Source organism: Zootermopsis nevadensis, unplaced genomic scaffold, assembly GCF_977971745.1.
Source record: "Zootermopsis nevadensis isolate Lab colony 2312 unplaced genomic scaffold, Znev_1.0 Znev_ptg000028l, whole genome shotgun sequence".
Lineage (NCBI taxonomy): Eukaryota > Metazoa > Arthropoda > Insecta > Blattodea > Termopsidae > Zootermopsis > Zootermopsis nevadensis.
In genome coordinates, this window is record NW_028259160.1 from 3,311,027 (window position 1) to 3,334,953 (window position 23,927).

Consider the following 23,927-nt stretch of genomic DNA (forward strand, 5'->3'; position numbering starts at 1 on the left):
GCAATCGACAGAAAGTAAGACGTAATAAAAGTCAGTTACTTGAAATAAACTGTTTTTAATTTTAGCGAGAAAAAACTGCCTGCTTCTAAACTTTGAAACTCCGTTTAATATTAAGATCGATGATTGACGTATAGACAGACGACTGAAGAATGCCTGTCAATTACTGGAACAGATGAGATATATGAATTCAAAAGCAGTTCAAAATAGACTTCGCCTTGCAAGCTAGACTATTCCAACGAGTGTCTCTGTTTATTGTTAAGAATGCTTAAACTGTTGTGAGTGACCAAAATGTCTCCAATGCGCATTTATTTCCAGCTAATCACCTGAACATATTACTATCACCACAGGAGTTGCGACCCACACTTTGCAAATCACCGCTTTGCTATTCCTATGAATATTTATAATTTACTATTAGAAGACTAAATTACATACGCAAATTTTAAAGTTTCCTATGGTTTATGTTTTGCAATTACTTGAGATTGTAAAAATTATAATTATTACGCAAATGCCAAACATGTTTCAGTGGTGTTCACGGAAGAAACTACTTTTCGGAAGCAATCATCTGTTCTTTCCAAAACTAGGTCTAAATTAATCATGACTTGTTCATGCTCGAAAATAAATAATTAAATAAGGACTCGCCCAGTCCCAAGAGTGGTTGCGGCCCGTATTCACACAATGACGTGCACAACGCCTTTCCCGAGGGCAGCACACGGCAGGACCCGCAGTGTATGGCATTTGTGACGAGCAGGATTACACATCAGAGACAACGGTAATAGCACACAAGTATCCATAAGCGAGACAGGATTCGAAGAACTTGCTGCCCATACTTTGGGAATTAGCTAATACGAGAACGGCAAAAGTTGTTTGGTACTAAAGAAAACTGTTATAAATATACAGGATGATTTAAAAGGTTAGGGCCAAACTGAAGGAGCGTATGGAGGGACTCAGAGAGAACAACTTTCGAATAGGAATCCATGTCCTCTGAAGTTATCCTGAGTCAGTCGAGGCCATTGAAGGTAGGGAAGTCTGATAACATACGGCTGAAATAATTTGGTTTGTAAGATTGCTAATGTAATCCTTGTACATTAATAAAAAAACAAAATTAAGCTAGTAGGAGAATAGCAAAGTATGATTATTTCAGCGGTATGTTATCAGACGTCCCCACCTTCAATGGCCTCGACTGACTCAGGATAACTTCGAAGGATATGGATTCCTATTCGAAAGTTGTTCTCTCTGAGTCCCTCTATATGCTCCTTCAGTTTGGCCCCAAGCTTTTGAATTACCCTGTATACACAGAGTCTCATCGACCTGATGATGGAGACAGCAAGGACCTATGAAACGTTGGTTAACATCGACCAGACTACACAGCGCAACAACCCAGAAGACAAAAATCTTCATACTCATTGCCCTGATGATGGAGGCAATATGACCTCTGAAACGTTGGTTAACATCGACCAGACGACACAGCGCATCAACCCAGAAGACAGAAATCTTCATACTCATCGCCCTAATGACGGAGGCAGTATGACCTCTGAAACGTCCGTAAACTTCTACCAGACTACACGGCGCAACAACCCAGAAGACAGAAATCTTCATACTCATCGCCCTGATGACGGAGGCAGTATGACCTCTGAAACGTCCGTAAACTTCTACCAGACTACACGGCGCAACAACCCAGAAGACAGCCATCTTCAGCCATCTTGTGTACTTTCAATGTCATTTTTTCTGCGGTCCCCGACTAAGACAGGAATAGCCAATACAGCCCAAAGTAATGAAAAGAATGCCCACCCCCTTTCTAATGTGCATGCTTCCAGTTTCTCCACCCCCGTACACCCACACAGACACACACTCACTCTCTCTGTCTGTCTCTACCATTATTACATGACGTCACACCACATCCGCACGGTTACAAAAGTTAAATTATCGTTAACATAACAGGGCGTGACCGCGGGCCGATCGGAATTAAAAGATTTTTATCGCAGTAAGTTTACATTGATTCACGGAACACGCCGGAGCCACCCCCTTACATTGTAAATCGCAACGTTTCGTGACAGCTGACCTTGCCTAGGAGCTGTGTTCTACTGATGAACTCGACCGCTGCATTCCAGCTGATTGATACGATATCAAAAATCAGTTGCGTTAGTATTAAACACAAAAAGATACATAACCATCAACTTTGACGGGAAATACTAAGCTAATTATCGCAATACACAAGTGTAAACAGCTCCTTAGTATTATCCGAATTAAAATACATTCTAATGGTGTGGTGTTTTGCAGTCAAAAATTTACAGCATGAAGCAATGACTCTTTTCCTGACAGAGACAAATCATTTGTGTGTCCTTCGAACGGCATTATATGTTTCACTCATTATATGAATTATGCGTGCAGAAACGCATAAGAAGCAACTTCTCTCAGGACATAAGATGGAAAAATAGTTTTAAGTATACAGGGAACACAATAAGTCAGAGATATTTGAACAGCTTCTCAACGCACTCATATTTATTATTGTTAAATATATAAAACGTTAGTCAACTTTATTAAATGACTAACAGAAGAAATATCTGTGAGAATAAACTGATGTTTGTTTTACAAATTACTCTCAAAGCAAAAACCTATTTTACGATGTAGTATGCTACTAACGTTCACAACATTTCGGTAACAAAACTTTAAGCAAAGCGACCACTTGAATTAATCTGACTTGGGATACATTCCAGTGGCGGACTCTTATAAACACGGTAATGAAACGTCAGATTGCATAATCAGCGGGTATTTTTTTATACTAGCTGAGCTGAACTTCTCAAGCAGACCTCTTCCACAGAGTTAGACTGTTCAACGTATCCTCAGACGTTGGGATATAGCTTTGTATTCTGAAGGTCCCGGTTTCGAATATCGTAACGAGGACAGGTTAGCATTTCTAGGGTCTCCCAGGCAAACTCAGAAAATTTCTGTAAAATGCGTTAAAATACATCACTGTCGCTTCCTTCACAACATTTCGAATTCATCGTTCACAGTTATTCCAGAATTCGAAGTTATATAATCTATGCAAATGAACAAGCATTGTTAAATAATCAAAAAAGCGTGTTGTATCTTTTTTACTTGTATCATATATCCCCAATTCATGTAATTCATACGAAATTATACGATATTTTAAAAGTAGGGGCAAAGCTTTTAGAAGCAACAATACAGTTATCTATATATTTCTGCCCCACGCCGTATTCTTCAGTTTCATAAGACATCCTGCCTTAGAGCGCATGGCACACCGAAGGTAGACCGCCTGAATAACGGCAGTGTGTTTTGGGAAGTCGCAGTAGCAGGTGTTATGTAGGATGCAGACATTTGCCTGTTGGCAGCCTCGTCTATGAGAGAAATCAGCTGACTGCATGTCGAGCAAGAACGAAAATGAGCAAGACGTCAGGTGAGTGATGTCATAAATAATAAATAATAAATGCGCTAAATCCATTCATTATATAAATTTTAAATTTAATGATTACAATTTCGATAAACATTAATAAATTTAATTAAAAATTGAAAGTCTGTAACAATATTGTCAGAATATATTTAAAATACTTACAGAGATATTTTATTCAAATTCAGGACGACAAATAACAAGGAACCATTGCCACTACTACCATAACATGAAAATAGAATATCAGTTGATGTAATGCACAAAACAAAGTGGTGTGATCTGTTAAAATTCTTTTATAGGTCAATATTATTTGAGAACTGGTTATATCAATGCCTGAAAAAAATACAACTATAGAGACATTTTCAATCGACAGATTTTATGTCGCTGGGTCTATTATGTCTACAGAAATTAAGTTCAACGCCTATTACAAAAATAAAAGTTGTAATTAAAATGCCAGTAATGAACGTTAAAATAGGTTTAATTATTTTCCGTCACCCTGTGTTTTCCGCTGTCACACAAAATTACAGGCACTCCAAGCTTGGAAAATTACTAGACAATTGAAAATGTGTTACCGTATACTTACAAATATTAAAAAGGTCGTCAGATAACAAACTCATTTACGATCATTTACATATTTATTAAATACCTATATGTATTTACAGCACCAGAATATAATATGTGATAGGTTATATTTAAACGTAATACTATATGCACAACACAATATGGTAATATTATTTCAGCATCATATGGCACACAGTATTAGAGCTGTAAAATTGTTAAGGCACATTACATTAATATATAAATTTCCAACGTTCTGCCATGTAATATATAAAACTTAATGTTAACAAGTGAGGTTAGATTTTCTTCAAACGTTAAACTCTAATGTGTAAGAAATTCACTGACGACGTAAATCGAATATTCATTACGACAGAGGGCATAGTCAATGTAGTCGATTGCATAAACAACAAGTCTTTTTTGAATGTAAGAGGTTTACTAAGCACGGAGGCTTAATATTAATATATTAAATGTAACTAGTTAAGTAACTATATTAAGCAAAGTCCTCCTTCAGAAGCCTATAGTTGTTAAGCTTGTAAAAAAATGATTAGTCTCTTATGGTATCCAAAGAATCATTTGTGTTCAAAAGAGACGGAAATTGGTCCCTATCCTGAGACTTTTGAATCCTGTCCACCCCTCCCAGACGTGATTATGCGGATTTCTCTTAACGCAATATAATAGAATGGTGTGGGATTGAAGGAGGATGAGAGGGGAGTGAGATACTTGTACAAGGCAAGGATCGATAAATTCACAGGAGTAACAAACCATGTAAACGTTAATTACAAGCCCCTTGATTACCAGTTACACCACAGCACACTAATAGAGTTGCCTCCTGGCTCTAGTCTATGGACAGCAGTCACGGATTTACACGAATTTAAGTTGTGATTCAGTAGAAAATTTGTGAGATTAATCAGCTGTAAAGAAGTGATATCCAGGTCTTCTGTTTATGTAGGTATCAATGCATCTGAAGGTCATTGCCTGCTAGAAATATTTCCGGAATCCAATAGCTTATCTGCACGCGACTGGAAAGGCGCATAACAAATTAATGACGTAAGCAACACAATAAATACCGGGAGGAATAACTTTACATAACACGTGCAGTAGTGAAACTGTGTAAGTAAGATAACTCCCGGACGCTCTATTTAAATTAAATCTTTTGTAATACACGAATGTAATGTGAATTCAACCTTCCATGACGCCTTCTTCTCGCAATACACAAGTCATGATAATTCGCACAAGAAATCAGTAATAAAGAGTAATTAACTGTAATTCTTATGTATGTGATGTAAAATGTGGAATAATTAATTAACCTAATTAATTCATAGATTGCTCTCCTTCCGTCTTCATGAGTTTTTATTTATTTCAGCCTCTCTTCACACTGTCGCCATCTTATTTTCAATTTCGACCAAATAAATTTTTCGACAAATTCCACACTTTAGAAATATGTTACCAAACAGAAGAGTAGAGTCTGTTTGGAAATAAAATACTGAGAACAGTTGAATGCAGAAAATTACGCAACGAGGGATTTCATAATTAGTATTCTCAACCTAATATTATAGGGGTGATAAAATCAAATAATATACTATAGACAGTCTGCGTAGCACGCATGGAGAATGATAAATATGTGGTTATAAAACGCCAAGGAAAGACACCACTTGGAAGACCAACGCAGAACGTCCATTAAGCTAGAACTTGAAGAAACAGGATATGACGGCATGGATTGGAATAAAATGGCTTAGAATATGGTTCAATGTTGGCTTCCGCGCACACGGTGATAGATAACTGGGTTTCGTAAAGACAAGAAATTCACTGCTTTCCAGGAGAGACTCCACTATGGAGCTCGTTAGTTAATTACAATAACCTAATTGAAATGGTCAGAACTCTGGTTTTTAGAACACAAACTAATCTACATAAAAGACTGCTTTGACGTCATACTAGTGATGTTCTGACAGGTGGTGAGCGATCGATCCATCGACTGAACTACAGTGTCAATAGTCACACGAACGTTGCCCCCAAGTTACCCCGGTTCATTATTAATTTCTGTCGACATGTCATCTTCTATGAATGAGACTCACCTGGTAAACGTGTAACACTACGACGTAGACACATGGAGCACATGTGATTACCGTAAAAAGAGGGTAAAGGTTAAAGTTAAACTTTCTTCCCGACCTAAGCACCACACGGCGAACACACATAGAGGCAAAGCTTCACTCGTTCTATACCTGGACTCTAGATGGATGTAAGGTGTGTATTCTCCATTCCAAAGTGTAAAATATAACTTAAAATTGCTCTGTTACCATGAATACACAAAGGTCTGTAAAATTACGTTTACATGTAACAATCAGAAAATTCTGAAAACGAATTCAAAAAGGAACAACTAGTTTTCAAGGAAAAATATTCGCTCGAATGGCCTGTCAGCGTAACTTTATTCTGCAACCAATTTATTTAAGAAGTATTACTGTAACAAATGTCTGACTGCAGACAAATTTATGCAGAATATTTTAATAGCCTATACAAGCTAATTAAATAAATAAAACAACTAAGAAATGTTAAAATAAATAAAGAATAAAATAATAACTAAACAAACGAATGGCGTATGTTCTGCTGACCAATAGCACTCGATCTAATTGACCTATTTATTAAACACTTCCACACTGAAAGTGAGATAAAAATGACATAGAAAACATAGCCCAAAAAATGCAAGAGCAGATTCCACAGTCATGACGTTGCTAGTGAAAGGCACCATTATTCATCTACCACATGAATCATCCGAGGCTGGTATCTTAAATTACACTTACTGCAGAATTTGCTACGTTGCATGGAAGATGTGTGTTTACTAAAACCTGACTCAATTGCGTCAGCATCAAACTGTGAGGGTGTTTTGACACACACAGGAGGCAAGGGAAAGTAGTAGGTATTTTAAACATGAATTGCTTTTTAACTGCTTGCTAAAGGTTTATAATAATAAAGCCAACTGCATGTCTCCCCCCCTGAAGTTGTGTTTCCCCTCAGTAGCCACATTTCATTGCTGGTGAAAGCTTTAACAGAAATTTTCCGCGTTGATGGATCGGAGACTAAGCCACGTTCGCTGGCCACCTACGTCTCATGACATAATCCTACTGGATTTTTAATTTGATGTTATTTCAAGGACTACACCTATTCGTAAACGATTGACGTATCAAAGTATGCAGATAGAATCCCTGCCGACCCCCAAACAGAAATTACACAAATCAACGATAGTGGAGAGGTTCATTCTAATTTGAAACAGGCGAGCACGCTTTCTAAGCATTTAACTTTAGTCATGGCATTCTTACATCGCAGGTACATATCTATTGCTGCAACACAAATATAGCTCACAGTAAGATATATCACAGACAGCTTGTCTTCGTTATTTGTTACATAAGGCTGTGTGCCGACATAATACCAAACAATCTTTCAATCAAAGTTGTTTAACTTAATGATTTTAGTATTAATTTTACGCGTCAATGGTTTTGCGATTATCAGTTTTGATAAAATGGACATAATTTATTCTAAACTTCATGTAGTTATCGTAAGGTTATAATGGACCGATATAAATAACCTTGTAGAACAGGATGGTCTTTTAAAAGCTGCCAGTTATTCAGCTAATGAACTTCCGTGCTTTAACGAAAACCAATAGCTCATAACGATATTTATAAAAGTCGATTAGACCGAACATGGCGTCTTAAGCATATTCTGCGCCCTCATACCCTATTTATCTACAGTCAATTTTAATACTTCACATTCATCTACGTTTTTGTCTCCAAAGGAGCCTTTTCATTTAAGTTTTAAAATAAAAAATGCTTATATTCTACTATTTCCCCAACCGTGCGTCATGTTCAGCAGATATCATCTAACTTAACTGACTCACGACAGAAGGCGAGATCTTGTGAACAGGGTAATGAACTTCCAGATGCCATAAAAGGAGAACAATTTCTTGACCAACAAAGCGGTCATCAGCTTCTGAAGGAATGTGCTGCAAGGAGTTTATTGACAGTTTTTAGAAAATTGTTGCAACTATAGACCTCCCAGTTGTAGCTAGTAAATAACGTACGATAACCCGTGCAGATACAGGCCTATAGTGACCTACATCTGCACACCCAGACCGCTTTACCCCCGGTAATTTCGCTGGCTAGGAGGCTGGGCAGACCCACACCCGCGCGCCGTAATGAAAACCATGGCGACGAAGAGATAAATTCTTGACCCCGCAGGGAATTCCCCCCCTCCCCCCGTCCTCCAACCCTTAGCCTAGGTTTTAAACCTGTTCCTCAGCTACCCATTGAACTAGAGTTTGCTTTTATTGCATTAGGACAACGTGACGGAATACCCAGTTCCCGATATCTCTCTAGTTGCTTGGCAACCATCTGTAGACAGGAACTACTTTTCTAGGCGCCGTCGTATTGATCGCTTCAGTAAACACATTGGCTCTTCCCTTTTCTGTGTTCTTCCTTCCGCCGTATCCCACACGTGATATCTGTTGAATAAAGTTCAGCGATCTGTATTTGTATTTAAATCTTAATACTGACCAGATCGTGAATCTCTGTGGATCTGGATGAAAGTAACAAACGAAAGTTCGAAGATTTCTGTCTTCCGGGTTGTCCCGTCATCAGGGCGATTCATCGCCCTGATGACGGAGGCAGTATGACCTCTGAAACGTTTGTTAAAATCTACCATATTACACGGCGCAACAACCCAGAAGACAGAAATCTTCATACTCATCGCCCTGATGACGGAGGCAGTATGACCTCTGAAACGTTGGTTAACATCGACCAGACTACACAGCGCAACAACCCAGAAGACAGAAATCTTCATACTAAGAATCGCCCTGATGACGGAGGCAGTATTACCTCTGAAACGTTGATAAACATCGACCAGACTACACACCGCAACAACCCAGAGGACAGAAATCTTCATACTAAGAATCGCCCTGATGACGGAGGCAGTATGACCTCTGAAACGTTGGTTAACATCGACCAGACTACACAGCGCAACAACCCAGAGGACAGAAATCTTCATACTAAGAATCGCCCTGATGACGGAGGCAGTATGACCTCTGAAACGTTGGTAAACATCGACCAGACTACACAGCGCAACAACCCAGAAGACGGAAATCTTCATACTCATCGCCCTGATGATGGAGGCAGTATGACCTCTGAAACGTTGGTTAACATCGACCAGACTACACAGCGCAACAACCCAGAAGACGGAAATCTTCATACTCACCGCTGCGAAAACCTCAAATCTTACATATTAAACGAAAGTTCCATTCACAAAGTTCAAGTAAACACGTGTCTAATCTTTTTCAGAGAATTATCTCGATATTCATTTATCAAGTCTGTAAATTCTATTTAATTCACTGCACGTTTTCGACGCAATATATTTGTTAGCCATTCTTTACAATCTCTAAATGTGCACACTATTTTATTTTTGTGAACAATGAAAATTAAACTTTAGCAAAGTCGTAATTTTACCGTTGGGTTGAAGAATATAAATCGATCTTACAGTGTCTAAATGGAACCACGAAAATCTAAATGCTGCTGAGTTACGCGAAGATAAAACTTTGGAGCTACCACGGTGTGATATGGGTCCAATTTCTGTCTCTAATTCTACGGTCGGGGATGTAGGTTGTACGATAAGCTGGGCGCAGATATCAGAATACTGGTTGCAACAGTTTCAAACATTATTCAAATTTGAGGTCAAACATGAGTTTTTTTTCATTATTTTCTTTTTCCTTTCGTGTTATAAATTTTGCTCTAGATTTATAACATACGACTGGAAAACAAAAGAAGCAACTCGCACGGGGTCATGTAGAAAAGGGCGACTACAATTGATTAATAAGCCACTAAAAAGCATTTTGATAAAAGCAAGACCGATTATTCTCTTCGTAGGGCTTCGGAAATGTTGCGTCCCCTTCGCGTCTACTGAGGCATGTGTCAGTCTGATGTCTCCGTCACGTGTGGTGGGTTTTATTTATTCCACAGACCAGTGATTATTCAAGTTTTTGTTGTTGTTGCTTGCTGCACACGTAAATTTGATATCAAATTCGTGGAGCGTGCTTTGAATATATTTTTCGTATTATTCCAGCACAGAAGAAACAGAAATGTGTCGTATTGTTATACGACACAATGTTATAAATTTTTCCCCCACCACCAAGTCAGGACACGTAATTATTAAATGTGTACTATTTATATATTTCTCATGATTTAAAATCCCACTCGGGATATGTAGTCGTAGGTGGGAGGACAGTACTAAATGGACCTTACAGAAATAAGATATGCGGATGGAAAATGTATTCAACCGGTTAAGAACAAAGTCCAATTGTAAGCTCTGGTGAACATTATAACAAACCTTCGGGTTTCATAAAAAGAAATATAATTTCTTGACTAGCTGGGTAACTATTACGTTCCCATGAAAACCTGTGTTTCGTGTCGTTAGAACAGAGTTTCATTACAACAAAATATACATTTGATTTTGTGCTGAGAAGTCAGCACTGTTATAAAGGAAAAAATTATCTGAGCAGGCCAGCATCAAGGCAATACTGACCTATATGATAAGGGAGGAGGTGGCTCTGATCACGAAACCTTTGTTATTCAAATGCGTCCATGTTCATGTCAAGGTAATCGGCCACTGGGCGGGAAAACAGTGCCACGATGTGCATCCTGTTTCTCAGTTGGCACGTTTCGAAAATCTCGCCCAATTAGGCTCGCCACTTTTACTTTTATGCTTTACAAGTTCGTAATATCTGTCAGTTTTTCGAAACGTCAACCACGAACAAATTACACAAGGGACAATGCGCAATTTGTATTCTTCACCTGATATTGCTTCATTATAAATGACAAATAGAGGGCACATGAACGGAGCAGATCGTAACCTACTTTTAATTTCGGTACTTTTCTAGAATTTGCTTGGAGGGCCTGAAATAAACAATTAAAGTAGTTCAAATGCATCTTCGACGTATAGAGATTCGAACCTTGACTTCCCGAATACTAGGCAAGAGTTACAGCTACTCGTTCAATACAACAGCAACGTTTGGTTCAGTGCAACATAGTTTTTTTTTAAAATTAATAATGATAAGTACCAGAATTTACCAATACCCTGACGAGCTGTGTATTAAGACCCAGCACCATGGGGTAACAAATACACGTCTCTGCAGGCCTACTGCATGAAACATTTCTGACTTCACATCGTGCCCAAAGTGCAAGGCTGTAAGATGAATTACTTCCGGCTATGAAATCGGACTTATTCACGTCCCAATTCTTTGTGTGGTAGCAGCAACTACTGAAGCCTTATACGTTTTCTTTGGAGGATGACTCGGCTCACAGCGGGGGTTCCCCTACTTCAAGAATAGCACATTGGCTTTGATCGCTCTCTGCATGGAAAGTATACGCAAATATCACGTTACTCCGCACTATCGCAATGTGAGATCCAGACTTCAGGAACCCTGCCGTGAACTGGGCTGTAAAACGTTATCTCCACGTCCTGTAAGCTATGCAACCCTTTCTGGAGCTGGAATCGCCAATACCAATCGCAAGTTGAGGTCGCAAGTTTCGAACCCTTGAGAACGCATGCTGAGTTCTGCGATGACAGAGACTTTTATAGCAGTTTTATTGTATACAGATAAAGTTAATTTTTCTCCAGACCAGAATGCTTAATTGAAAAGAAAAAAGCATTAGTTGGAGGGATGAGTAAAATTATTAAAAACCTCAGAATAACCTGCCTCCAGGCCTAGATATGAACTAGAGACCTACCGAATGAGAAGCAGTAACAGATACACTATCTAGCCGCCCACAATGTTGTCTCTTTGTTAATGTTTTCTGTTACGTAATATTATCCTCCCATGTTGATCTGTGTCTTCACAGTGGGCTGTTTCCTTGAAGATTTCAGGAAATAATATTGTATGCATTTATCAACACCACATGCGTGCTACGTGTTTTGTCTATAGTATCCTTGATTAAATTACGCTAACGTTGTTACATGATTCTACAATTTCTAAAGTTTACATCGATATTGTCCCAACATATATGCACTGTTTATAACTGTGCGTATTATGCATGTACCTTCACAAATCTGTCATTTCAAAATATGTATTATAAACATCCGCCTTTGGCATAGCGCATTTTAAAGTTCCGAAGAATTAGACTTAGCAACTTTTGTTACGCCTGCAATAAAATAATGTTTTTTTAAAATTTAACTCGTCGAGTTAAAATAATCAATCTGTATTATTATCAAACATTCATGCGTTACTTTATGCATTCCCGAAAACCCATCTCAGAAGACTGCTATTTTTCAAAAATAGGTCGCCTTACAAATTTTAGGACCCTACATCGAATGAAACTGACATTATTCCCCTGACTCGGACAAGTTCGCCATGTTGGTATTGTTAGTGACCGTTGAACAAATTGTACGGAGTTCATGCCCAGTTTAAAAAATAGTTCTGCAACATGATACGATCGCTGAGAATGAATTTAGTCGATTCCCTATAAACTGAAAAAAAAGTCAACGCGTACACTGCGCCTGAAGATACAGCAGAATACGAGGCTTACGATATTCTGTAATTAAATATAAAAATACCCACAAATTATCGTGACACAAAAAGTGTTTTTCTACCAGTAGCAAAATAATACATCGATTCCATCCTCCGAGTCCCATATTATTACCCACACATACACAGAAACAATAGTAAAAGAAATCTCAAGACCGCGATTTGCGTGTCTCACTGCCGCCTAGAATAACTTAACATAATCTAGTAGCCTTGTGTCTGCTTATCAGCTGATCCAGTATCGACCGACTCAAGTCTTCACGCGAATTAGCCCCAGTGACTGTCTACACATCCTCCTCCTCGCTCTGGACCGGGCCAAATGTCTTCGTGGTTGCTTCTGTGGTGTTATAAAAAACAACAATTTTCGGGACAAAATAAACAAACTTTAGATGTCTGTGCAGCAATATTATTTAACTCGGTACTTCACGATATCACTAAATCGAAAGCTGTGAGCTTTAGTGACACAGCTCGGCTTTATATTTTAAGAAGAATGTGTTCTTCACTTGGCCCTAAGTTCTGCAGCACGACATAGTAATGGCGCCAGAATGATACGTGTATAAAGAGTGTCCAAAAGAAGCACTTCGGAAGTCACTTGTCAGTCTAACGGTAGTCATTTTGAACATCTATATTAGAATCACCAAGTGCCAATTCTGACGTATGTAATGATTTAATTTATTTAAATGTCTCTGCTTCATTCACTGAATGTGTGTATAAATCCTTTTGGGACACAATGCATTTGTCTGGTTCAAAAAAAGAGATGATCTTGTTTGACAGGGACCGTACATAAATCGACTTCTATGTTGTGAAACCTGGCTGGTAGGTACAAACGAAAACGAACATTGCCGTCATATGCAGCCACCAGCGTCTGGCAAGGCGTGGTCTTGGGCGTCCGCCGAATTGTACGTACTGAGACTAAATGAAAATCAGTATAACGAAATGTCGCCTTCGTTTACAGGTTTCCGTATCACTGCGTTGCTTATTTGCGGTAAAATTGTTGTTGTAATAGGCTATCGTACAACGCGGCGTAGGTCCCTCGCTCTTTCACGGTCGCACTTCCACAGCCCACGTCTGCCCGCTTGCCTCAGAAGCTACATAGATCGTGCTGCATTGACTTGGACTGTAATTTTCAGTACTGGCCGTTGACCTTGTGTTAGATAATCCTGATAAATTTCACCCACACACACACACACACCGACGTCTTCCCAACGAACAGAAAAACAAATATTTGAACGCTTATTAATCATTAATGTTCGTATTCAATATCATGTTTTTCGTGTATTTGGTCCCCCCAACCACATTATTTTCATAAGGTGTGAACTTCGCACATCGCGGATATTTGCCGTTCGCGGGGTTTACAAGAAATACCCCCCCCCCCCCGGGAGAAAGGCAATAATAGACTAGACTGTGATATTTTTCCGATTCAAGTCGAATGAATTCCGTCACTGGGCAAGCGAGATGATTCAAAATGACTTAATGTGAAGTATCTGATGGGTAATTAAAAATGCTTTATTCAAAACTGGTGGTTAATCAGCCATATCGCAAAGTTAATACGATTCGTGACAAAGCCAATGAAAATCCAAACTCAAAATTTGGGCATCTAAAATTCTACAATACCTACGATTTAATTTTTTAAAAAATAAGTAAGTAATACAAGCAAACACAAATAAATATGTAATATTAGCTGATAATGTTAGTTGAGACTCAGAAGGAAAAAAAAATTGCTTTCTTACGTCTATAATTAAAGTCGTAAAATGTTTCCTTAATAATTCTAACTCCATTGCGTGTTGTTTTGTAGGGCAATGGGACAGAGACAGCCCAAGTTCAGGGGGTGGACGGGGAGAGAGTGATGAGAAAACTGGCGATGGCGCAGTTTATTCCGGATGCCATGACTCTGCACGCACAATCCTTAAATGAATATGCAAGGGATGGGGGGGGGGGGGGGAAGGACATTCTGTTTAAAAATAATAGCAAACATCCTTGACGCAGTTAAACTATTCCAGACAAAAACAACAGCGGAAAGACCAGCGCTGCTCCAATCGGAGCGATTTGGTATAAGCCACTTCACTGTTTGATTTATTTATTACAGAACATCTACTGTTGTAAAGAAAATCATAATAAACATTACAAAGGCCACAAATTATTTTTTATTGTTAATTCAGAATATCGAACAAATGTTTCACAGGAAGTTATATTCTTCTTCTTCCTGTGGCTCTACAACCCAGTGTGGGTCTTCGCCGCCTACTTTCTAAGGTTTCTTAGTCTCAAGGAAGTAATATACCGTAAGGAAATAACATATATTTGCTATGTTATGCAGTATTCTTTTACGATGAGCGTTTTTTCTTCTTCAGAAAATCGATTAACTATTGCGGCTTACACAACGTAGGACCGAACCCAAGTCAAAAGTAAATCTTGGAAGAAAAAATGATACCCAGAGTACGAACAGCGTATATTCTGTAATCGATCACGCGATTCCTCGTTGTTGGTACAGTTTCTGCGACGTGTAATTAATAACTGTCGCAGGGCGTCGCCACCAGAACGACGAGCTCCGTGCAGCTCGAAATTTGCATACCTATCAACAAACTTGCTGAAGGGCTGTATTCATTTACCAAAGAATACTAACCTTGACATGTCTCAGCACCGATGAATTAGAAGAGAAGTGAACTTCGAGTACAGCAATCCTTCACCAACCGCGCGGTTGCGTTTCTGAAAACACCGCGGTTGGCAGCTCAAACGTCTTATTGGAAACCGGTTAGGGCAACTGCGGCCGTTGGTAACTATCAAACCAGTTTTCTGTCCCTTCGTACATACACAATAAGTTTTTAATAACAGGTACAAAATAACAGACATAATGAGTCTCAAAAATACACGAAACACTGGGGTAATATTGAAACCATAAAACTGATTTCGGATGTTATTACAGCCTCAGAAACTGTAGTTCTCTTCGTGCTAAAGGAATGGATTTTTTATGTGTGAACATATTAAAAATCGCAGATACATAAATCCATTCCACACTCTCACATCTATTATATTTAAGTTCCAGTTTAATATTATCTCTCCATCAGGTGTTACGATACTATTTTTTCGAGTATTTCTAACCAGTCATGCGTGCTATATGCTCAACCCATCTAATCTTACCACTGGTTATTTAAAGACTGTGCCAGTTAATAATGACGAGGTTGGTGAACTATAAATTAATAAGACTGTAGACAGAAGCGGTCGTGGCCTAACTTAAGGTAGTATCTTGGCGTTTGCTTGAAGGGACTGAGGAAGACCACAAAAATATTATGTTCGTTCAAGCGATCTTCGACCCGAGATTTGAAAATGCAACCTCACGATTGCGAAACAGGAATATTAGCAACGTTGAGCCTCATCTCATTTTTCTTCATTTAATTACCACAAAAATGTACAAAAGACTAAGTTACATAAATTCTGGGAATATGTTTTATAAAACAACGTGTTAAAACGCTTGTATCTGTGTGTTTTATATGCAGTCACAACGAAAACCACCGCCCCAGAACCCTGGTCTTCGGCAGTGCGAGGTTGGGGGTTCCAAGCCTTGAAAAGAAATGTTCTTCTGACCCGGAACTGGGAGCTAGAGCCACTGTCATCGGTAACGAGAGTGGCTTCCCTGCAGGGCTCACTGTCGATGAGCTCGGTCAGTACCGCCGACGTCGTCCTCCTAGCAACCTGCGTCCTAAGGACAATCTGCGGCCAGAAGAAGGGTCTCTCAAATCAATTACATCGGAATATACAAGAAGGTTTCTTCCACATCCTTTCCTTCCCACTGACAAGGAGCATTACTTCGGCGAGGACCACCTCACTCAAATGTTGGGGACCTCCGAAGGATCTCTAGTGACAGCGGTGAACATAGACAGAGAAGGAGAGCATCAGGTTTTGGTCAAGAAAGGTCGCAGAAGACGAAAAAGACCTGAAGACGACCTCAAGCTGGAAGGTGGATTGTTTCTCAGGCCTGAATATTATGATACTTTCGTAGATTTCCCGCGTCAACGACCCAAAGTTATTAGACCTCGCACACACATAAATTCAGAAAATCATCGCCAGCTTCCGATGTCTCTGTTAACAGAGAACAATGCGCAGTATGTGGTCTTCGAATCTGCGAAAAGACCTGAACTTGCCCGAAGGCCAACTACTCTGCGTACCGAAGGTGATGTATTAGTGAAAGAGTCGGAAATACGCTCGCGGTATGGTCCACATGAAGGAGCCAAAAGGCCTGATCTCGCACGGCGTAACACTAGTCTTAGAACGGAGGGTGATATGGATACGGTAACGGAACACAAGGAGAAATACGTGGAATTTACAGACGCGCGTCGTGCGGAGCTGTCTAGAAGGGCTACACAACTTAATCTAGAAGGCGAGATGTATACATTAACTGAAAACAGTGAGAACTATATTTATTTATCGTCACCCAAAAGATCGGAGCTTAAGAGAAGGCCAACTAATCTGAAGCTAGAAGGACAGATGGAAAATGTAACGGAAAATATGGATAATTTTATAAAATTTCTTGGAGGCAAGAGAGCAGAGATGTTGAAGAGGTCAAATAATCTTACTTTAGAAGGGGGTGTAGAATATATGCCAGAGTATAATGACATGTTTAGAGATTTCCCAAGGGAAAGACCTGTTATAAGAAGACCACCGGTGAATTTAAAGCAAGAAGGAGAACTGTATATTACCACCGAGAAAAAATCTCAGTTTATAGATTATTTATCCAAAAGCAAAAGGCCGGATCTTGCAAGAAAACCAACAAACTTAACTCTTGAAGGTGAAATAGAATCAAAACCGGAATACAGGGATTCATATGTTGATTTTCCTAGGCACAGACCGAAAGTAAAGAAGCCAGATACATCTCTAAAACCAGAAGGCGACATTGAAAAGATTACTGAGAAAGAGGCTCAATTCGTCCCATTTTCAAACAGCGGCAGATCTGCGATTGTAAAGAGACCACCAGCAACTCTACGTCTCGAAGGAAAAATGAATACAAATCCCGAATACAGAGAATCGTTTACAGATTTCCCTAGAGAAAGACCTGTAGTTACGAAGCCTGCAGGGCATCTTCAGCATGACCCCAACACCTTACTCCTTCTAGCCGACGAACCGTTCAAAAAGCCTAGATGTCCTAGTCCACAACCTGAATATAACCTTCGCTCAGAGGGCAGAATAGATAAAAATCCGGAATACAGATCTTCTTATGTAGATTTGCCTAAAGAAAAGTCAGTCACAAGACGACCTCAGGGTCAGTTGAAGCGTCTGAACGGAAATTTTAGAGTGGCCGATACCCACACGCCCAGGGCCCAATCTGAAAGAAGGCACGGAGGAGTGTCTGGAGTATCTGACGAGGTGGAATCCAGGAGGACTTATGTGGATTACACATCACGTGACAGGACTCCTAGCAGGAGGAGGCCAGTGGATAATCTCAAAGTACAAGGAACTTCGTCACTAGTAGACGCAATAAGCAGCCCTCGGGCGTCTAGAAGACTTAACGTTTCAAAAAGAGTAGTTCCTACGGCAATAAACTGCTCTGGAGCTTACAACACGCTATCCAAAGACGAGCCAAGGCCCGGGGAGAAGACTGTGACGTTCGAGTATGGAGACGGCCGACCGAGAACTTGCCCGTGAGTGAGGACCTGTGTTCTAACGCTATACGAGAGATGTATTGATAAGGGGGAGTAGTGTAAGACCAATGTTTAAACTGGACTCATCTGTTCTGTTCAATAGCGACCGTCAATACATTACCTGACTCCATGGTACCAAAACCCGAATGTTCAGTATATCGCTAACAAAATCCCGCCACTGGACACGATTCTAGGCAAGTAGGGTTTGAGGTTTTCATGGCGGTAAGCCCGAAGAGGGCTGTTTTATGGGTTGTAGCATTGTGTAGTCTGGTAGAAGTTTACCAACGTTTCAGAGGTATTTGCTGCCTTCATCATCAGGGCAATAGCAGCAAAAGAAGACAACCATCTATGAGTCTAAGTAGTTCTTCCTGCCTCCCAGCTTAAGAATCTGTTTCCGAAAGAAGTGTCAGCACATAAAAGTCTACTGCCACCACGAAGTAGATGTCACGTTGAGAAGCTAACATCTGCCCAGCTAGTCAAAAATTCGTTACCCCGTTCACAAAAACCTGCCACCCCGTCACTATCCTCATCCAAATAAATTAAGTACTAGCCTTTGCACACCCAGTTCTTCGAAGACTCATTTCAATATTATATTACAAATGGAACATTATCTTCAGGTCTTCCTGCCAAAATTCTGAATGCATTTCTCATCTATCCCATGCGTGCTACTTGCTCCGTCCACCTCATAAATAAAGCTAACAAAAACGAAATAAATCATAAAATTAACCTTGTTTCTAGTAATGACGTTCTACAAATAATATAATGTTAAAACAAACATGAATCAGTCGCCAGAGCCTCGTTCGTGAGGTCAGAGTGCAGAAGTGAGTATGGGTTATGGAAACCACCATCTATGAAGAATTTGCTCGGAATTTAAAATCACCTCAGTTGCTTAAATACGAATCGGAATTTAAAAAAACTGGTAGTGGTTTAAAAGTTGTGTATGAAGCATCAATCAGAAAAGAGCAAGGAATCGGGTCCGGGAATAACTTTGCGGAATAGACGTTATTATGAAAATTCATAAATAACTACCTTTTTGGCCTACTCTAAATCATGCCGGATCAAAGATGAAAGTCGTAACTAAGGACCGATGGTATGACAATATGCTCCTGGATATTTTTGGCCCAGGAATTAAGATTAGCTCCAATGGACCAATGTTACTAAAATGTGTAGTTTTACCAAATAAAGTAACTTCGTATTTTTATAACATTTTAAATCAACAGACGAAGGAAAATACCAAACAATGTGCACCAGTTTACTTTTACGTATTACTCAGCCATTGTTTCAGAAAACCAATCACTGATGAGATATCTAACGCTGCTCTTACCTGAGCAATCTTTCAATATCTGGTTTAACTTCTGTTGTTGAGATTCCCATGCATCAACCCAAGCGTCCATCTAGTTCTTGTGGCTCTTCATTAAGCAGGCAATTGTTTACAGAGATCGATATTCCCAAATACTGATTGCATTAATAAGATGTCCTCTCTCTCATCAAGGAATTATTGTTCAACACGCAGGTTAACACAATAGGTCTCAGAAAAAATGTACGCGGACCTCACAAAACATCGGAAGGTCGCGGGATGAGAATCCGTGACATAACGCAATGCATTAAATAAACACACGGTCTAGTATTTAAACTTGTGACATCTGTTCAATAGGTGGAACAACATGAAAGTCGCTTCGAGACGAGATGGAAGCAAGCAGTCGGAGGATCTGTTGGCCACAGACACAGGAAGTACCGAACCGACATTCAAATTACATGTCATGAATGTGGACGAAACGTGTGACGAAAATGATGACTTTGCCCGCAGGCGACGACGGGGAAGACGACGTCAATCTTCCAGGAGTTCACCTCCGCACCCCATTCTGTCGACGTCCATTGTTTCGTCGAGGGCACCATCTCCCGAAGTTGCACATCAATGTTAGTATCAGATAACGCGGTATTCACAAGAGCCTGACACTACAGCTATCCTGAAAAAGCCTAGTTCACACCCTCCCATCTAGTAATACGATTAATTGTACGTATGCCTAAGTATTCCTGGTGGTTTCTTCCCTTCTGGGTTTGCAAACATAAATGAAAGTAGTGTTCTTATTTACTTACGGTTGATTAAGGATGGTATCAACAGCTCAGATCACGTGATGTTGACTTACAGGATAAAAAGCAATGAATTTGAAAGTATGTGGTTGCAATCACTTGTGATTGGATTTAATGTACCAGAACTTTTCTCACATTTGTCTGGAAGGACTGAAGAAAATCACAATAAGCCTCAGGATAGCCAATCTCTGGGCTCCAAATGATGCACATCTTTCCAAAATTGGGTCTAAAACTTGCCATGACTGCTTGCAGCAATTCAGACTATTTGGACCGAATAAAATTTTACACAGTTAAGTAACTGTAGTTTCTGGTATACGAATATCTCAGTGACTTCATCTCAACTCATTCTAACAGCTAAATAAGCTGAATTAACAGAAGTTTGGTTTGCCTTCTTCCAGTTCCGACGCATCGAGTGCAGTACCCACTGCACCAAATGGAGCATAACAACAATCAAGCATTCGTGGTTTTGGACGACCTCAACAACAACAGCCACTTCTCTCATGCACCCACAGCAATTCCTCGCAGCAACTTCTTGGACATACCGCCCAACAAACAGCAGCCACGGCATGGCCGTGGCCATGTCAACTGGATGCCGTCATGGCATGATAACCCCACTTCCATATGAACAAATAACCACTTTCCGGTCTATAAAATTGTCAACAAACAAATAAAGAACTTTACATTAAAACTCTAACATGCCACTTTAAAATGGACTTCTCCACATCGACTTGGTGCTACTCTGTTAAAATATAACTTTACTTGAATGCCACCTTCGTGGATTGACCTTGCATGTTGTTGGAGGTTCCCCGATAAAGTTTTTCTTAATTTTAATGTAAGTAATTCATTATAAAATGATCTCACATTCAGTGGTATAAAAATATATTTATTCTAGAATTATAATCCTGTCCCCAAAAAAGACAGTTGTGTTACTACACTCGTAGTAATAGCTCCAAAACCTTTGGATAGGGAAATAAATAAATGGAGAATACTGTAATGCAAATACTTTGGTTGGTACCTAAACTTATCTAGACTGAGGAACCCTGTAAAATGCTCTTATATATTAATTAAATCTCCGGGAATGGCATTTTGCTATATTAATTAACTGTCTCTGGAATTCAAAACAAACTTTCTTTCCTCTCAGAAGGGAAATTATTTGTGGGAGCACACGTAAAGGTTCTGTTGTTCAGAGACTGGCAAGTCAAGCTAATGTCTGATGGGAAAGAAAATGAGACATTTTCAGAAAATGATCATTATAGGTGGGACTTTACATAAACTGTTTTATCAAGAAGGAAAATTTGGGAACCACTGCTTTACGCTGAAAATACAATGCAATGGATGTTATTAAATACTGAGCGATGCTGAAATAATATTTCAGAGTAATTGTATGTTACAAGCGTTACTTAAATTATCATGACTGTTATAAAAATGTGCTTTAGATTTATATGAATGTCATGTACTTCAGCGAGATGAGCTTCGTAGTGGCCAGTTTAACAAAAAAATGAGAGGCGATTGGCAGGTGTTAAGTAAGTACCAGGCACTGAAATGGCATCTGATTTTCAGTGAGTAATATTTTAAATACGCTCTTCGCTTATGTTCAGAAATCATCAATATTTTGAAGATTAAACTTCATGTCCTGTGAAATATCACAAATTTATTTTTAAAAAACGCACATTGGTGTAGACCTCTTTGGAGAACAGATGGAGGATGATATTATGGACGATTAGAATTTGTGTTGGCCCCTGACATAAAATACAGGACTTTTCCATTTTTCTACAGATCCTACAAACAAATTTAAGTTCATTCACACTTAAAATAATGATCCCTGCTGGGGAAGACAACTATAACCAACAAAAACAGAAAGTAACTAACAAAATCATTAAGTACGCTTAGTTTTGCACTTTTAAATTAACCAATGACGTAAACACAGCTCTGTGTAATAAAATATTTTCGAAGAGGACATCTGAGATTGACACTTCAATTGAAATCTGTTTGGTAGTTTTGAAGGCACACACATCTGATCTCACTATTATGAGTTCATTTTTGAACTTTGTACAGGGAAAGGCATGATGCAGTAATGTAATTGTGGAAAATCAAAATCTTTTGAAGACAATTAAAAAAGTTATACACCAATATCACAGAAGAGTATCTTGTTTTCAACTGTTTATCTCTACGTACTGAAAGAAGTTAACTTGAAATAACCAAGGCTATTCAAAATCAGTAACAAGACTAAGAGAAATATGTGGCATTTTGTTAACTGCTTTACCAATTTCATGTGTGTCCGTCATTTTCCTCTAAGCGGTCATGAAATGAGCTTGATGTAGTCAGTTAAATATTACATATCCCTCCATACCCCCCCCCCCCAAAAAAAAAAAAATGCAGAAATATAAAGAAGCAACTACACTGCCATTTCCTTTGAAAATTCTTAAAGTAAGTTTGTGTACAAAGGGCAAAGTGTGTTTCAGAAGATAACTTTGAGATGCCCCTTTATTGCATATTTCACTGCAAGCTACCTCTATACGTTGAAGGAACTGTAAGGAGCTTATAATTTGTGTTTATGGTGAAGTTTTTGTAAATTAAAATTATTGTTGTAACTGTTGTGGTTATTACTTGACAGATGATTACATTTAGTGTCAAAAGTATTGTTTACATGTTAATCGTTGATTTGCATAGCCTAATATATGAAGAATGTATGAAAAAATTTATTTTTTATATTTTGCTTTATTTCTTTATATCATCCTCCACTTTCACACATTTTTACCACCATAGACCCAAATGCATAACAGATGTTTTCAAACTCCATCAAGAAATGACAGGCATTTGCTGGGCCTACTCATTGTAATCAAACTCCTGACCCTTCAACAACTCTTTCAGAATCCTGAAGAGATATAAATCAATGTTAACGAAGCATATATTACGAACTATTACCGAATCATTTCTCAGATTATTTACTCAAGAACTTTGCTTGTTCCGGAATACAGGTCTGAATATGAGAAGGCAATACGACTCGAGTTAACAAGGTAACAGCATAACAGGACTGGGCCCCAAACTTACACGCACTTTCTGAGACGAATTTAGGGGATGAAAAATGAAGGAGGGAGAAATCGTTCAACTGAATATTACACTCTTACGAATGCTAAATATAAACCAAACACACATGCTAAAGCTCAACCATCTTTGGCTTTTTAAATAGCAGTCACATTTTTCGTATGCTACTACAGCGTTTGGCAGATCCCACATAAATTAATTTTCATTGCGTTTAGATTAAAGCAAACTGATTGCACATTCCCCCCCCACCCAAAAAAATAAATTAGAAAAATACATGGTGCTGTCTGTTCAGTACATGCCGTTTCCTTCCTTACGCCGTCAACTGATTAGGTTATGTAACATCAAAAATGCACGTGGGTTGACAGAAACAAATGTCATTTCCATCTTACCTGAAGAATCTTCTGTAAACTCCTTTCTCAAACTTATTATTGTTTATATTAACAACACCGGCCTTCACTATCTTAAATTGTCCTGTACAGAAATATATTAAAACACTTTTAAACTTCAATGACAGTTTTTCCACCACCCACACAGCGGACCATTCACAAAATGGCGCAACCATTGCATGGGTCTGGAGATTTAAAAAAAAATAGAACAGAGAACGGAACAGAGGAGAAGCAAAGTGGCTGGCTACAGACTGGAA

At 39.0% G+C, this 23,927-nt stretch overlaps 2 protein-coding genes across 3 annotated transcripts in view; one reads left to right on the top strand and one right to left on the bottom strand.

The window, feature by feature from the left end:
- Positions 1–23,927, bottom strand: part of LOC110836686 (transport and golgi organization 9) — a 40,117-nt gene extending 16,190 nt beyond the window's left edge. Inside the window, exon 1 of one of the 2 annotated variants that reach the window (XM_087357643.1) lies at positions 23,674–23,812. The gene's annotated coding sequence lies outside the window, so the exon portion shown is untranslated. Of the gene's footprint in view, positions 1–23,673 lie in introns of both variants that reach the window. The other variant, XM_022078124.2, reaches the window with a different exon arrangement.
- Positions 3,285–22,948, top strand: LOC110836688 (uncharacterized). The gene is made up of 4 exons (XM_022078131.2): positions 3,285–3,415; positions 16,010–18,148; positions 19,803–20,065; positions 20,638–22,948. The coding sequence occupies exons 1-4, from the start codon at positions 3,381–3,383 to the stop codon at positions 20,862–20,864; spliced, it is 2,664 nt and encodes an 887-aa protein (XP_021933823.2). The 5' UTR covers positions 3,285–3,380; the 3' UTR covers positions 20,865–22,948.